This window comes from Hoplias malabaricus, chromosome 8 (assembly GCF_029633855.1).
Source record: "Hoplias malabaricus isolate fHopMal1 chromosome 8, fHopMal1.hap1, whole genome shotgun sequence".
In the NCBI taxonomy this organism is placed as follows: Eukaryota; Metazoa; Chordata; class Actinopteri; order Characiformes; family Erythrinidae; genus Hoplias; species Hoplias malabaricus.
In genome coordinates, this window is record NC_089807.1 from 6456516 (window position 1) to 6472974 (window position 16459).

Below are 16459 nucleotides of genomic sequence, written 5' to 3' on the forward strand. Positions count from 1 at the left end.
AAACCCACGCAGACACAGGGAGAACACACCACACTCCTCACAGACAATCACCCGGAGGAAACCCATGCAGACACAGGGAGAACACACCACACTCCTCACAGACAGTCACCCGGAGGAAACCCACGCAGACACAGGGAGAACACACCACACTCCTCACAGACAATCACCCGGAGGAAACCCACACAGACACAGGGAGAACACACCACACTCCTCACAGACAATCACCCGGAGGAAACCCATGCAGACACAGGGAGAACACACCAGGAGCGGGAACCCACAACCTCCAGGACCCTTGAGCAGAGCACTACCTGCTGCACCACCTTGCCGCCTAAATAAAAAAAAAAAAAATACATATATAAATAAATATATCTATATTTTTTTTAATATGCAATTAGAGTCTCTGGAGGAAAACCTTTGAATACCTTAATGACAGTTTACATTAAAATTGCACTTACACTGAGTCATGTCCTTGGTTTTATTGACAATATTAATTTCATATAATATAGTAATACCACATAAAATGCCTTTCTTTGTCATTATAAAATGTACAACAAAGTGTGTCTCCTGCATTTAACTCAGTAAACACACACACACTAGTGTGCTAGGGGCAGTGAGCACACCCACACCAAGATTAGCAGCCGACCTCTCCAGCTTCCGGCGAGCAGGGGCCTGAAACATGGGTCGAGGGAGGAGGAGAGTCCCAGTCCCACACAACCATTCTCTAACCATTACACCATGTGCTCTTATACTATATATACTTATACTATTGATGTATTTTTATCAGCAATTTGTAAAAGCTCCAGGAGCTGACAGCAGTGGTCTTCTGGACATTCTGGAGTTCTTTTTGGGGTTCCCTTATACTTCGTAGTTGACTTATCAGTTAACTTTAATTCGTCAGTTGACTTTAAACTGTAATCCTGCAGATAAACAGGGCTGCTGTTCTGAGGGAAGAGACAGAGGTGACATACTGCGGTAACCTTGGCAGCCTGGTCTCAACGTGATCTCGCTGACCTTGGAGCAGCTTGTGCATGCCTCAAAGCCATAACAGCAGTGGTCAGAGGAAGGACACTTAGCCCTCTAGTGCTAGGTCACCATCGCAGTTTTTTCACTCAATCCTTTTGCCATCTCCACTGCAATGAGCCTTAAAGTGTGAACATGTAACCCAGACTGACAGCATCACCACAATTTCTGTGCTGAATGTCATCAATAATATAGTGAGTATGAGGGTGTGCCCATATTCACTTGTTTTGGAAGCTGGGTATAAAGTGAAGTGGTTGACCTGACTGAGATACAGCACTGAAACTAATCTCTGAGTCTGAGGCCACAAAAAAAAAACTGTGAGTTGAAATTTTCATTAGTTAAACTTTTATTGTACAGTCCAAAAGCACACGTTGGTAGGTGGATTGGCGACTCAAAAGTGTCCGTAGGTGTGTGTGTGTGTATTGCCCTGTGAAGGACTGGCGCCCCCTCCAGGGTGTATTCCCACCTTGCGCCCAATGATTCCAGGTAGGCTCTGGACCCACCGCGACCCTGAACTGGATAAGGGTTACAGATAATGAATGAATGAATAAACTTTTATTGTGTCCAGCGTTAAGAAAATCTAACCCTTAGAAGTTTCAGCTAATGCTAACAACAATGAACTCAAGCTAAGGGATGTGTCGATTCAAAGATAGAAGGTAGATAAACTTTCATGTGTGAATAACACTGTAGTAATCATGTAATTACATAGTATAAGTTGTAATACCCTCTGATTTTGAGGGATATCTATGCGTAAATATTATTGACATCATACAGTTAAACCGCAGCATATTAAACACTGTGAAATCTTACCTATTACTCACAACTGCAGTATGTCCAAAACGGTTGACATTGTGGTAGAGGTCAGGCTTTGGCAGGACTGTCCATTCATCACAGGCTGTGGGACACACACACACAAACACACACACACACACACACACACACACAATTTTTTCAAAACCATGAACCCAAACATTAGCGCTGATGATACATGACTCAATATGCCATTCTATCTTGTCCTCTTAAGGGCACTGCAACAGCATCATAAATCATTATTCATGTCATGTAGAAGTAAAGTAAACCATTGTATGAATTCTCAGACATTTCTGAGAATGATATCCCATCTGTGGCAACAATCCCAGCTACATCTCTCCATGGAAACCATGTGCCTTTACAGAGGAGACATCTGTGTGAATTGAGCTGTAACTGTGAGGCCAGGTAACATGAGCTGTGTGGCATATGTTCCTCTCAGCCCCCAAATCTGTCACACTTCAGCTACCGTAAGTGGTCCTCATTCAGCAAAAAACTGTCCAAATCAGGATCCAGATTTTATTACAGGTTACAGGGTCCTAATTATTCTGTGTGTAAGTACGGTATAGTTAAATATGATCAATACATGTTACTACAGTGTGACTACTAGCGATGTATTCAAAGTTAGATATAGGTTACAGATTTGTTTATGAAAATGTACATTAAATTGAGAAATGGATAAGTTGTGGCTAACGTCTTCTTCAATGACCAGTGTTGCTGCTCACAGAAATATACAAACACTGATGTTTGGTTTACATCCCAGAGAGTTTCAGCGTCTCATTAGGAAGCTGAAACTTTAGAAGGAGTGATTTTGCACGTACTTCTTAATGTCGAGAAACCAGTTTGAATAAGTACTTTCTGCAAACGTTTGGCCATAGTTTATCCAGGTGTGTTCAGTCCTGAAGTCTTTCTTTAGTGTTTCTGTACAAGTCTGTCCAAAAGTACCCAGCACTGAGACGCAAATACAAGGAGCCAAAAGCTGGTCAGGGTGATGCCAGTGCCAGAGACAAAGATGATTGGTTGGTGTGTTGTTGTTGCCAGAAAAAGTTCACGAATATTAAACAGATGGGAAATACACACAAAAAAAGTTGTAATTTCATCATCTGAAAGACTGAGTATGGTGTGCAAGTCCCCATCACTCACGGCATGTTACTGAAAGTTACTACTGTTACTACCTTTATTGATTGAGTAAGAATACTAAGGATGTAGCCTCTTGAATACATAGTAGTTACATTGTTGTTAATGTGTAATGACAGTGGGTTCGCTGCATATAAACTGGGAGCAATATGAATGAATATCTATTACCATAAAAGGAGCTCAGGAGTTGGTGTATTCTCCCTGTGTCCGCGTGGGTTTCCTCCGGGTGCTCCGGTTTCCTCCCACAGTCCAAAAACACACGTTGCAGGTGGATTGGCGACTCAAAAGTGTCCGTAGGTGTGAGTGTGTGTGTCTGTGTTGCCCTGTGAGGGACTGGCGCCCCCTCCAGGGTGTATTCCCGCCTTGCGCCCAATGGTTCCAGGTAGGCTCTGGACCCACCGCGACCCTGAATTGGATAAGCGCTTACAGATAATGAATGAATGAATGAATAAAAGGGGCTCAAGACACTCGGTAACTGACAAGCAACTCAGCTTTGGTTGGTTTGGATTTGTACTCCATTGGATGGTGGAGCAACAGAACAGTGATCTTTGTTCCGATGAAGCTCCAGCCAAGAATTTTAGAATGAGCCGGATTAATGAATAAATGATAGCTGCATTAATTATTCACTCTTCCCAAATCATAAAAGCTGGAGTCACCTTTGTGATCAGTATCTGATCTTTGTATCTATCTTTGTGCTCCTGAACGCAATTAAATCCATACCAAAATGCCCTAGTCTCAGGCCTTCTCAGAGCAGTAGAATCTGTTACTGCAGTGAAACAAAAACAACATATGTATCAATACCCCGCATTTGAGATGAAATTTTGAATGAGAATGTGTACACAACTTTTAGCCAGGGAATGATGAGTTGAAAAGCTGCAGCCGGGTGTCTTATACTAAGTATGACCTGGCTATGTTTTTCCCTGTGTACTATCCTGCATTGTACAAGCCATCTGCAGCAGCAGTAACGACAAGAGAAATGATAAACACCTATAGCTTCTGCATTGCTTTGACACACACACACACACACACACACACACACAAACAACTCATAAACAACCCACTGCGGCTCTAATCCTGGCATGAAAGCTGAGTTACCTTTACAACAACATGCAGAAGAATCAATCATAACAGTGTAATCCCCTGCAGGCTGTAAAAATGCATGAGGAGGGAAATGGATTCAAATCACAATGTAATTACTACTAGAGAAACACCGAGCAAATATCTGCGTACTATAGTGTCCAAACAAACTGCACATGTCCTAACACCATGTGCACTCATTAACATGTTCATCAATACAATATTATGGGCAACTGTGAATTGTTACTATATATTCATAATAATAATGGAAGCTAGTTTTGCCCTGCTTTGCTGCAGTAAGGGCCTCTAATCTTCTGGGAAAGCTGTAAACTACATTGAGTGATCACTGGCGTGATCACCACCTTGTACTCATCACTCATTGGATCAGAAGTTAAACCCTGTGTCCACACTCTGTCCACTCTGTGAGACACTCCTCCCTCGTTGGTCCACCTTGTAGATGTAGAGTCAGAGACAGTAGCTCATCTGTCGCTGCACAGTGTGTGTCGCTCGTCCTCTAGTCCTTCATCAGTGACACAGGACGCTGTCGGCTGGATGTTTTTGGTCGGTGGACTGTTCTCAGTCCAGACACTGAGGGGTTTAAAAACTCCAGCAGCACTGCTGTGTCTGATCCACTCTACACCAGCACAACACACACTAACAAACCTGATCTCTGGTGGTCCTGAGGATTGAAAATAAAATATAGCTAATAAAATGGACAATGAGTGTAGATACAACATTTCTGTGAGAACTTGATGGCATTCTGTCACAATTTTGTAGACTCTTAGGAATCTTGCCCATGGAATCTTATTAGTGCAGCATTGAACCCTAGTCTGCTGCACTGAAGTCAATCTGCTATGCTACATCAACCACATATTGGTCCACTAGCCTCATGTGCAGCTGCTCCTGACCACATTTTATTGGGTTTATTCACACTGTTTCTAAAAACAACATTTGGTTCATGTCAATGTTGCAGAAATTCTCATACATCTATTTGTTTCAATTAATGACACTTTGAAAAGCTACATGCCCAAAAACATGGGACTCTTGTCTCATGAAAATGCTGTCTCATCTGTGCTTTACAAGTCAACTTCAAAGCTTTATATTTGGTTAAGGTGAACGCATATGATGAGGACATTAATATGAAAATGTGTCATTTACAGACCTACCACTCCACCCTACTATGGCTTTCAAGAATAAACTACTCTATATCCCTGTAAATAGGGTATGGCCAGGTTACAAATGACTCTCATGCTCTGAAGTAGGTTTCCTGGGTGAGTGTGTGGTGCCCTGCAATGGACCTCCAGTGTGTATTCCCAGTTTACTCCTAGTGATCCCAGGAAGGCTACAGGATTTGCCTTCAGAAGCATGCCCCAGGAAGTGAGTGGAAGCCCTACGAGAGGACCATTCGATAGTAGAACTCCATTCTGTCCTATCATTTTGTGGTGTCTTTGAACTAGCCGTTTTCGATTACGACACGGCCATGGTTCTCTTCTACAGACAATGGACCTTGTGTCATTGATCCACAAGCTTAACAAACTTCATAGTTTTGAAATGAACATTTTCCCCAGCAATGCTAAAGATGACCTGATAAAGCTGTAACCCAGAACACTGTGCTGTAATGTCTGAAGAAGGAGCTCAGTATAACTCAGAAGCACAGAGATTTGCTTAGCACTGCTCAAATGGTTTGACAGGCCTGTTGCAATGAACAATATAGTTTTTTTAATCATAGTGAAAAGTGTACATTTATTTTACACACTGTAAAACGTTCATTAATTATCTGTAACCCTTATCCAGTACAGGGTTGCAGTGGGTCCAGAGCCTAACTGGAATCACTGGGCGCAAGCCAGGAATACACCCACCCTGGAGGGGGCACCAGTCCTTCACAGGGCAACACACACAATCACACATTCACTTATACACTCACACCTACGGACACTTTTGAGTCTCCAATGCACCTACCAACGTGTGTTTTTGGACTGTGGGAGGAAAGGAGCACCTGGAAGAAACCCATGCAGACACAGGGAGAACATACCACACTCCTCACAGACAGTCACCCGGAGGAAACCCACGCAGACACAGGGAGAACACACCACACTCCTCACAGACAGTCACCCGGAGCAGGAAATCAAACCCACAACCTCTAGGTCCCTGGAGCTGTGTGACTGCGACAAATACTTGCTGCGCCACCGTGTCGCCCTACTGTAAAACAGCTGTTCATGAAGCAATGAAGTTGATTATATGACATCTGCTTCTGTTCATTTTATGAATTCTTGTAAGACGTCTTATTTCCCATATTCTTTGATTGACTTGTAATCATGCCTCTTGTTTTTATTTTATGGTTTTTGTTTTTTTTTTTTTTTTTTTATATAATAGAAATTTAATAAATATTTAATTGAATGCCTATCTCAAACAACCATACACACTGTTCATTTGTAAAAGAGGACATTCAATGGCTTGAGAAAACTTGCTAAATGCAGTGAAAATGAAGAAAACAACATTGCTGGAATAAGCCAGAGTTATAATTTAGGGTTTAAACTATAGCTTACATTATCACATATAATTATGAAGTTTCAGAATGCATATTTTACAGAGAGTTTATGACTAGAGCATAATTATTCTGTAGTAATGTTAACCAGTGCCAAACTGAGCTCAGAAAACTCTCACTAAATTTAGTCTATTCTTATATCTGTGCATCAAGGCAAAAACATCTCTGGGCAAAGCGTTTTGGAGGGCGGCATTTTAACAGCACAGCTCCCACAGACAGCACAGTTGCTTGAACGCCAAGCCAGAGATTCACGGCTTGTGCAGTCGCTCACATTTCCGATATTCACTACATGAGAAGTCGATCTGAAAGTGACCCAACTGACCACAGTTTTCCCCATTGAAAACAGTAGGATCACTGGGTCAAATCTATATGTACTATCAATGCTCTGGACCCAAAGCGACCATGAACTAGAAAAGCAGTAATGCATGAATGAATTGTTTGACCAGTAGCAAATCAAATGAAACTGAGTTAGTGTCACTGTCACACAGCTCCAGGGTGCTACGTTTGTCACTGTCACTATCTATGAGGAGTGTGATGTGTTCTCCATGTTTCTGCATGGGTTTGCTCCCATAGTCCAAAAACACATGTTGGTAGAGATTGTAAAATGCGCATAGGTGAGTGAGTGTGTGGTGACCTGGATTGGACTAACGCCCCGTTCTTACCTTGCTACCAGTGATTCAGGGTAGATCCCTGACCCACCACAATCACCCAATGATTATGACTTTAGACCAGAGCCATGAACATGTTGAAGCAGTTACAGAAGATGAATGAAGAAATAACTAAACATTCAATTTGATTCATTTATTTTCTGTAGCTGCTTTATCTTGTTCATGGCTTATATTTCTTTTATTTTAATAACAGGCTTTCTAACTTTGCTGCAGGCTTATTTCCAGAGTTAGACTTCCGAATAGTCATTATTCATGCAGGATCTGACCTTGATCCCAGTCTTTTACAGGCCTGTTTTACTGGCAAACACCGAGTAAAACTACAGGGGGCTATTTATATTTTATTTAAAAACCTCTAAGACGTCTTGGTAATCCACTTATAAAAGGCAACATGCTGTTCACAAAAAGCAGGCAGATTTATTTCGAAACATTTAGAGGGGTCTCTGTTCGACAATACTTCTCAAGAAGCCCACAGGGGTGAAATTAATCCATTACATTTTCCAAAGAAGGCAGTGTTATTAGTGATTTTCATTTTTTGAATTTGGATTGGTTGATGCTGTAATCATTTTGTTATATATCTATACAGATATTCACTGTCAAACAAGTGAGGGGCATTCTGGTGCAATTTGTAGTTCAGTAAATACAGATGGTAGTCCATTTGTTACTCTGCATAATTTTCAGCTGCTCTTCAGTGATCAAGATCCTCACAGGAACAGGTTTGATTTTGGGTGATGGATCATTCTCACTGAATTCTCACAAAATGGAAGCAGATGTTTGATTTTCAAATACAATGTTGAATACTTTACGTAGTACTTTGTTATTCTTTAAGCTTTAAATGGTTGATTACATGTAGGTGTCCTTCCTTTAAAAAAGTGTAAGACTACTCCAGTAAGACCTCGCCATGATGGATATTTAGACCTAGCCTAAAGACAAAAGACTTGGTGTAGCATAAGTCTATGACCACTTTCTCAAAATGTCCTAAATAATGTGGAAATAAACTGAAAGCACAGCCTGATTCCCATACGGCAGCACTTTACCTGATAGCCATCATCAGTGCGGCCTACATTTAATTTCCTAACAGGATATTGGCTCAACTTCTATCGATAAGCGTACGGTGACAAGAAGAAAGCACAACAAAAAGAGGAGACACCAGCTATAAACAAGTCACAAGAAGCAGGAGGATGTTGGAAGCGAGGGGGAAATCAAGCAGCATTTTAATCGCAGGCTTAATGAAATGTGTTTTTGTACCGGGGCACTCCATGTTCCCGGTCTGGCTCTAACACAACAACACTGCGTGTACGCGGCTAAGACGCCACCTCGCCAGCGTGCCACTTTTCAGGGAGAGAGTGCCCTACAATTTTAATTAGAGTTCATTTTCCCTGAATCTAATTAGAAGCAAGAGAGTGGGGGAAGAGGAGGTTGAGAGGCATTAAACGCAAATGAAAACTGCTTTCTGTGTCGCCCGGATTCAGCCTTAAAAAAAACAAAAAAAAAAAAAAACGTAATAACTAATAACTCCATCCCCCCTCCAAGGTTGGTGCGAGGAGAAAGAAAAAAAAACACAACAAAAACAAAAACAAATCAGCACGGAGATGTGAGTTCTCAGCCGCCTCTTCAGCTAAATGAAAGAAAGGTAGAAGGAGGGTAAAGGAAAGAGGGGCATGTGCTACAGGTGGGTCTAATTAAGCCCCTAACTGCAACAGCAAAACAACCCATTAACACAGAATGAGGAAAGTAAAACTTAAAATACACTTTGAGTTACTTATCCTGACTTTCAGGAAAGAATGGGATTGAATTTGCCAAAAGTTAAGACACCTAAAGACACCTTCTTATCCAAACATTGTTCATTTTGTCCAGCTCTACTGTTCTGGGATGCTTTTCACATCCATTTGATGGCATACAGTCATGTGAGCATTACCGAGGTCAGGTACTGATTCTTTCTGGATCAGAAACACCACTCCAACTCATACCATTGGCTTTGCACATGGTGACCGTAAGCTCATGAGTAGATTTAATAACCGGTTCATAACGTATTATTGGCATGGTAACTCAGGACTGGTGCATTAGTCAGCATGTTAGCTTGGGGCAAGGACTAATAGAAAGAAAATATATTCTATACCCTTTCCCAAGTGAACACAGCTCTGGGTTTTAATGAGACATGAAAACACCACAAGGATCAAACCCCACGGCAGGCTTAATGAAATGTGTTTTTGTACTGGGGCACTCCATGTTCCCAATCTGGCTCTAACACAACAACAACGTTTACGCAGCAAAGATGCCACCAAGCCATTTTGTTGTGCTTTCGTCTTGTCACCGTTTAAATAGTCCTGCTCAGAATGGCTGTTCCTTTAAATGATAATAAGCCGCTCGCTGTTCACCCCGACCCCGAGCGCACAGCAGTGAGGAGTGAGGAGCGGAAGCTCTGGTTTTTAGCTGTTTTCACTTGGTTTTCTTTGTTCCCTGTTCTCATTTTCTATGTTTTTACTCATTGATCTTACATCTCTGCTCTTCTTGTATCTGTTTTACTTTGCTTTTGTTTGCTATGTCATTGCCCCCTCACATAAACGCAGGTCTTGAACTGTGATTGGAGAGACTCAGACAAGGGGGTGGGACAATTTGAAAGTTTTGTTGTTGACATAAGAAGTTAGGTTACATATTTAGACTTAAGCAGCCCACAGACTGACTGGGTGGACTTGTAGAACTGTGTGTGGGTTGGTAGGCTACACTTCCACAAGTTAATGTGCACACACACTAAACAAGTGGTATATATTTTCATAATATGTCACCTTTAAAATGTGTTTAGAGAGCTAAACTTTTCGCACTGTGTTTAACACACACACACACACACACACACACACACACTATCCTTATGTGAAGGTTCTCAACAGAATCAAAAGAAAAGATGAGATGAGTGTTCCATTATCGATGCAGTGGCCCTTCCTGGAAGCCTTGCTCTAGTTGATTAATAAATGGCCTAATTTGCTGCTGTAATGAATAGAGTGACTGGACTGGACTCTGGGCCTGTGGTCCTGTGCTGGAGATGGATGTGTGGGGGGTTACAGAGCAGGGGGCTGTTGTCCTGCCAGACAGAGTTACTGTGCCAGGACACAGCCTCACTGCTCACACTGCAATCAGACAGAGTGGCCACACAGCTCAGAGCCAGGATGAAATAAACACTGCCATCAAACTGGAACCGCAACATCCCAGCTGGCCCCCAACGTCAATAGACGCTGATACTTGGTTTTTTATTCTGCTGACGTTTGGTGGCCAGCTGGGATGACGAGGACTCAGTTCAGATCTCTCTGATCAGAAATGACCACTCACACACAACACAAAGAAGAAATCAATTAAACTTGATGGAAGGACTTCTGCAGGGATCACTGATCCAGGAGCTGTGTACAGTGCACTGTTGTATTAGATGTACTGGACAAAGATAACATTTGGCATCAGTGAAAATAAATCAAATAAAAAAATAGATTAATTAATAAATTATCATATTTGCCACCAAAGCATTAACTGATTCATCATCTGTAACATGTTCATCCTTTTCAGGGTCACGGTGGGTTAACACACCCGGGACAGAGCCACAGTCCATCACACCCACTCACTCACACACTCACCCCTGTGGACAATTGTGGATTATTTTATTATTAATAATAATAATAATAATAATAATAATAATAATAATAATAATAATTGCCCTAGGGGCGGCACAGTGGCGCAGCAGGTAGGTGTCGCAATCACACAGCTCCAGGGACCTGGAGGTTGTGGGTTCGATTCCCGCTCCGGGTGACTGTCTGTGAGGAGTGTGGTGTGTTCTCTCTGTGTCTGTGTTGGTTTCCTCCGGGTGACTGTCTGTGAGGAGTGTGGTGTGTTCTCTCTGTGTCTGTGTTGGTTTCCTCCGGGTGAATGTCTGTGAGGAGTGTGGTGTGTTCTCCCTGTGTCTGTGTGGGTTTCCTCTGGGTGACTGTCTGTGAGGAGTGTGGTGTGTTCTCCCTGTGTCTGCGTGGGTTTCCTCTGGGTGACTGTCTGTGAGGAGTGTGGTGTGTTCTCCCTGTGTCTGCGTGGGTTTCCTCTGGGTGACTGTCTGTGAGGAGTGTGGTGTGTTCTCTCTGTGTCTGCGTGGGTTTCCTCCGGGTGCTCCGGTTTCTTCCCACAGTCCAAAAACACACGTTGGTAGGTGGATTGGCGACTCAAAAAGTGTCTGTAGGTGTGAGTGTGTGAGTGAATGTGTGTGTGTGTGTGTGTGTGTCCCTGTGAAGGCGCCCCCTCCAGGGTGTGTTCCCGCCTTGCGCCCAATGATTCCAGGTAGGCTCTGGACCCACTGCGACCCTGAATTGGATAAGTGCTTACAGATAATGAATGAATGAATAATAATAATAATAATAATAATAATAAGTTACATTTATATAGCACCTTTCTAATACCCAAGGTCTCTTAATTTGTCGCTTAATTATTTTTTCCATACAAATAGTAAAATAAGTGATCTGTTCCTCTTAGGATCTTGTGTCCTATCCTCTCCTTATTTCATTCCCTCAATGTTTCCCACCAATCTGCATCTTACTTTGTCCTGGGAACTCTTGAGTCCCTGAACTTCAAACAAATATTCATAAAAGAGCAGACTCCATCTGGCTGACTGGGCTTTTTTTTCTGCCTTTTATGAGGCCTTAATGAGGGATAAATATTACCATCAGGAATGAAAGACGAGCTGTAAATCACACATTAATAAACCCCATAAAGCTGTGCGCCCCAAACCCACGGTGGCCTGCCAAAGACGACTCACCATGATCCACAAAGGGCAGTGTTTAAGAGACAGGGGATAAATGTAGCTAATAGGGCTTAATGAAAGGTGAAAGATTATTTAAAAGAGGTGAATGGTGTCTGAATACCAAAATCCTTCAGTGTTGAACCTTTATGTGAAAATTAAAGATGACGTTCACTTTTTTCCACATTGGGTTTTTCTAAACTTGTATAAGGAGATATTATCTGCTCAAATAGTTTGTTAAAACTATTTAAAATGCAGACAGTAATGACACCTGAGCAAGGCACCTAACCCCCAACTGCTCCCCGGGTGTTGGGGATGGCTGCCCTATGCTCCGGTGTCTGATCAATGCCCTTAGTGCCCTAGTGTGTGTGTGTGTGTGTGTGTGTGTGTGTGTGTGTGTGTGTGTGTGTGTGTGTGTGTGTTTGTGTGTGTGTGTCTGAATCCACTGTGTCAGTCATTCTTTAGTAGTAGAAAATGCAACCAACATCAAAGACTTAACTTTGGATGGGAGGAAATATGTTTCTGCACAGTTCCATGGACAAACTGAAAGCAAAGCCTTCCTGAAAAGAACTAGAAAATGGCATAATATGTAATGTGTAATTTGTGTAGTGTGTGACTTTAGACGATTAAGACAAATCACAAATTATAAAGGGGCAGCATGGAGACACAAAACTAGTGTCACTCACACGCAGCTCCAGGGTCTCTGGATCGTCTCAGGTCACTGTGTGTGCTCCCTGTGTCTGAATGGATTTCCTCCAGGTGTCAAACAGGTGAACTGGCTGTGTGAAATTGCCCACGGGTGTGAGTAACTGGGTGAGTGTGTGAGTGACTGGGTGAGTGTGTGAGATTGCCCACGGGTGTGAGTAACTGGGTGAGTGTGTGAGTGACTGGGTGAGTGTGTGAGTGACTGGGTGAGTGTGTGAGTAACTGGGTGAGTGTGTGAGTGACTGGGTGAGTGTGTGAGTGACTGGATGAGTTTGTGAGTGACTGGGTGAGTGTGTGAGTGAATGGGTGTGTGTGTGAGTGAGTGTGTGAGTGACTGGGTGAGTGTGTGAGTGACTGGGTGAGTGTGTGAGTGACTGGATGAGTGTGTGAGTGACTGGGTGAGTGTGTGAAACTGCCCACAGGTGTGAGTGACTGGGTGAGTGTGTGAGTGACTGGGTGAGTGTGTGAAACTGCCCACAGGTATGAGTGACTGGGTGAGTGTGTGAGTGACTGGGTGAGTGTGTGAGTGACTGGGTGAGTGTGTGAAATTGCCCACAGATGTGAGTGAGTGTGGGTGAGTGTGTGAGTGACTGGGTGAGTGTGTGAGTGACTGGGTGAGTGTGTGAGTGACTGGGTGAGTGTGTGAGTGACTGGGTGAGTGTGTGAGTGAATGGGTGAGTGTGTGAGTGACTGGGTGAGTGTGTGAGTGACTGGATGAGTGTGTGAGTGACTGGGTGAGTGTGTGAAACTGCCCACAGGTGTGAGTGACTGGGTGAGTGTGTGAGTGACTGGGTGAGTGTGTGAAACTGCCCACAGGTATGAGTGACTGGGTGAGTGTGTGAGTGACTGGGTGAGTGTGTGAAATTGCCCACAGATGTGAGTGAGTGTGGGTGAGTGTGTGAGACTGTCCACAGGTGTGAGTGTGTGAGTGACTGGGTGAGTGTGTGAGTGAGTGTGTGAGTGACTGGGCGAGTGTGTGAGTGAATGGGTGAGTGTGTGAGTGACTGGGTGAGTGTGTGAGTGAATGGGTGAGTGACTGGGTGAGTGTGTGAGTGAATGGGTGAGTGTGTGAGTGACTAGGTGAGTGTGTGAAATTGCCCACAGGTGTGAGTGGCTGGGTGAGTGTTTGATGCCCTGTCAGAGATGCATAACCTCTTTATTTTCAGTGATTCTGGGTAGGCTCTGTCCCACTGTGACTCTGATTAGGAAGATGGTGTTACAGAGGACAAATTCAATTATCATAAACATTACTTTAAAAATAAAGTTACTTTGAAAGAGGTCACAGAAGAAGCACTTTTCTAAAGTTTATTTAAGGTTCTTTACAAATGTAAAACTTATTAGCAACAGTGTTTGTTTCTAGAACTAAAAGTGATCGCGCAAAGAACCCGGTGTAGAAATTATTATTATTATTTTTTATTTTTTTTTTTGAAGGATGTAGTAAAACGTTGAGTAGTGAAAGCTGTAGTACATGGAGCATTGCAGACCCCACATGGCAGCACTGCTTCACACACATATCCTGGGAAAATGAAACCCATCTGAGAGCTGCTATAGTGGCATGACATTTTAAACAGTGGACTGAAACACCACACGACTGCGCAGCATGCGCAGCAATTTCAGTGTGAAACAATACGCTGCACGTCCCTCATAAACTTCATTTACAACTCTCCAAATAGACTGCCAGAAAGCAAGCTCCAGTTTACTACACAAGCCAAAGGTTGCCTTCACACTCCATCTCAGACCTCCTGCGTGTGGGGAAACCACCCTCAGGCTTTATCTCTGGTTACATCTACGGTTACATTAGCAGCCTCTCACCCGTGCATGGATTAGGCTGGAGAGTTAACATGCCCCTAAATTGAGATTGAGCAGGAAAATGGGTGTAATGGGAGATGCAAATATGTCCCCTGGGGGAAGAGGCTCTACCCTGGGAGGTCTACCACCAGGGCACCACTGCAGATCTAATTACAGACACCAAACACATGCTCTGGGGCGCTTCACTGTCTCCTATCCACACGTCATAAAAAAATGTTGGGCATTCAGATGTGCTTCAACTGTGCATTCCATCCATATGCAGATGACTCGACTCCCCTCGGTCAAGTTGATCAAGTGTTGATTTAAAAGTGTTGGTCAGCTGTGTATACATTATTGGAGTGAAAGCCACCCAGTATTGGGCTGTGGAGCAGTGTACTGGGCTCTCTGGACTGATGGAGCTCCTTTCTGTTCATTTGGGAAGGGTTTGAGTAGAGTTTGTGATCCAGAGCTAATCATCCAACACTGGTACTTGACTTATATTGCATTTCCCCGTAAAGTCAGAGATGTTACAGCATCTAGTTTAAAGCTTTCTCAGAATCACAGAAGCTTTTACTGCAACAAAGGAGGATGCACTCCAGAAGAATACCCTCAATTTCAGGGGAAATATTAGGCAAGACTGTATACACAAACTTCAGTCATACTCTGTATAACTACGCTGTCAGAGATGTTGTCACAGTGGTGGTAACTTTTACTGTCTCTGTGCCCCTCAAGGGTATCTCAAGGGTACATATTTGTACCTTATTTTATTATAATTGTAGATTTAAAATTGTGTTGATTTCATACGCCCCGTTTCCTGTCCAGGACTTTTATTATGCTTTTTATATGACACAGGTCTACACTGAAATATTACAAACATGTACCTCTCCTTCTGGAGAAGAGAATGTAATGTACCTTTAAGGAACACAACTGGACTTTTAAACACTGTGGTACCTTTAAAGGAACCATTTACACAGTTTGTACCTTTAGTGACCAACAATGTACCTCTACCGTACCTTTATTTCTGAGAGTGTATGTGTGTTTATAGCTGGTGTCTCAGTCATGTGGAGAATTGTCATGAAGAAGATATTCATACCGATGTCGTAGGACAGGAAGTCTGCTGAGAAACACTTAGCTCCGGTGCTGACTGATGTGTCGTTGTGAGTGTTTCCACCAAACACCAGCATGACCCCACCGACCAGAACTGCGGAGTGAAGGTACCGTGAAACACCACTCTCCTTCAGAATTAACCTGGAAACACACACACACACAGACTGGAGTGTTTATTTATGTGAATTTGTGAGAGTGTATGTGATTTGTGCAAACTGCCCTTAAAAGTGATGTTGGCAATTTTAACCAAAAAACACTTTTTATAAAAGTCAGAGGATGTTTCCTCACCAGTTGCTAGCTCTGGAAAAAGCTCTGGTGTCTGTACACAGCCCAAGCTCGGTAAATAGGGGGAAAAAAAACTAAGCCTAAAATTGCTCAGGCTTTTTCTCTGTGCTTCACAGTGGAGAGACCTCAGTACTTTGAAAAGCATAAAGATATGAGAATGTTTCTCTATTTCTATTCCATAGGTCTGTAATTATGACATGTTCCCTGGAATTAAAAAAAAAATTACACAAACCCCTGAATTAATTATATCAATATTTGATTGTGAATGCTGTTTTCTATTCCAGGACAGAGGAAGCCAGGCACAGAACATAATAAACATTATAAACCCAGAATAAATTGTCCCTGTATAAATTGCTCTGTATAGACAATACAAACTGTTTCTGTTTCTTCCTCTTCCTCCCTCACCTCAAGTCTCCCTTGCCCTTTATACATATCAAGTGTAGTATCAAGTATTCTGAGATTGTAATTAATATAAAATATATCTTTTGCTTGCTTCAAATAGATTTTGCATTGCATATTTGATTCAGAGTAATAATCTGTTTTAGAATTAAATCCGTT

The 16459-nt window shown here is 42.7% G+C and overlaps 1 protein-coding gene across 1 annotated transcript in view; it reads right to left on the reverse strand.

The window, feature by feature from the left end:
* atrnl1a (attractin-like 1a) overlaps positions 1 to 16459 on the reverse strand; it is a 301564-nt gene that overhangs the window by 255989 nt on the left and 29116 nt on the right. The window contains exons 10-11 of the mRNA XM_066679153.1: positions 15603 to 15757; positions 1831 to 1915 (exon numbers count right to left, since the gene is read on the reverse strand). Of these exons, the coding sequence (XP_066535250.1) occupies positions 1831 to 1915; positions 15603 to 15757 (240 nt within the window). The remainder of the gene's footprint in view (positions 1 to 1830; positions 1916 to 15602; positions 15758 to 16459) is intronic.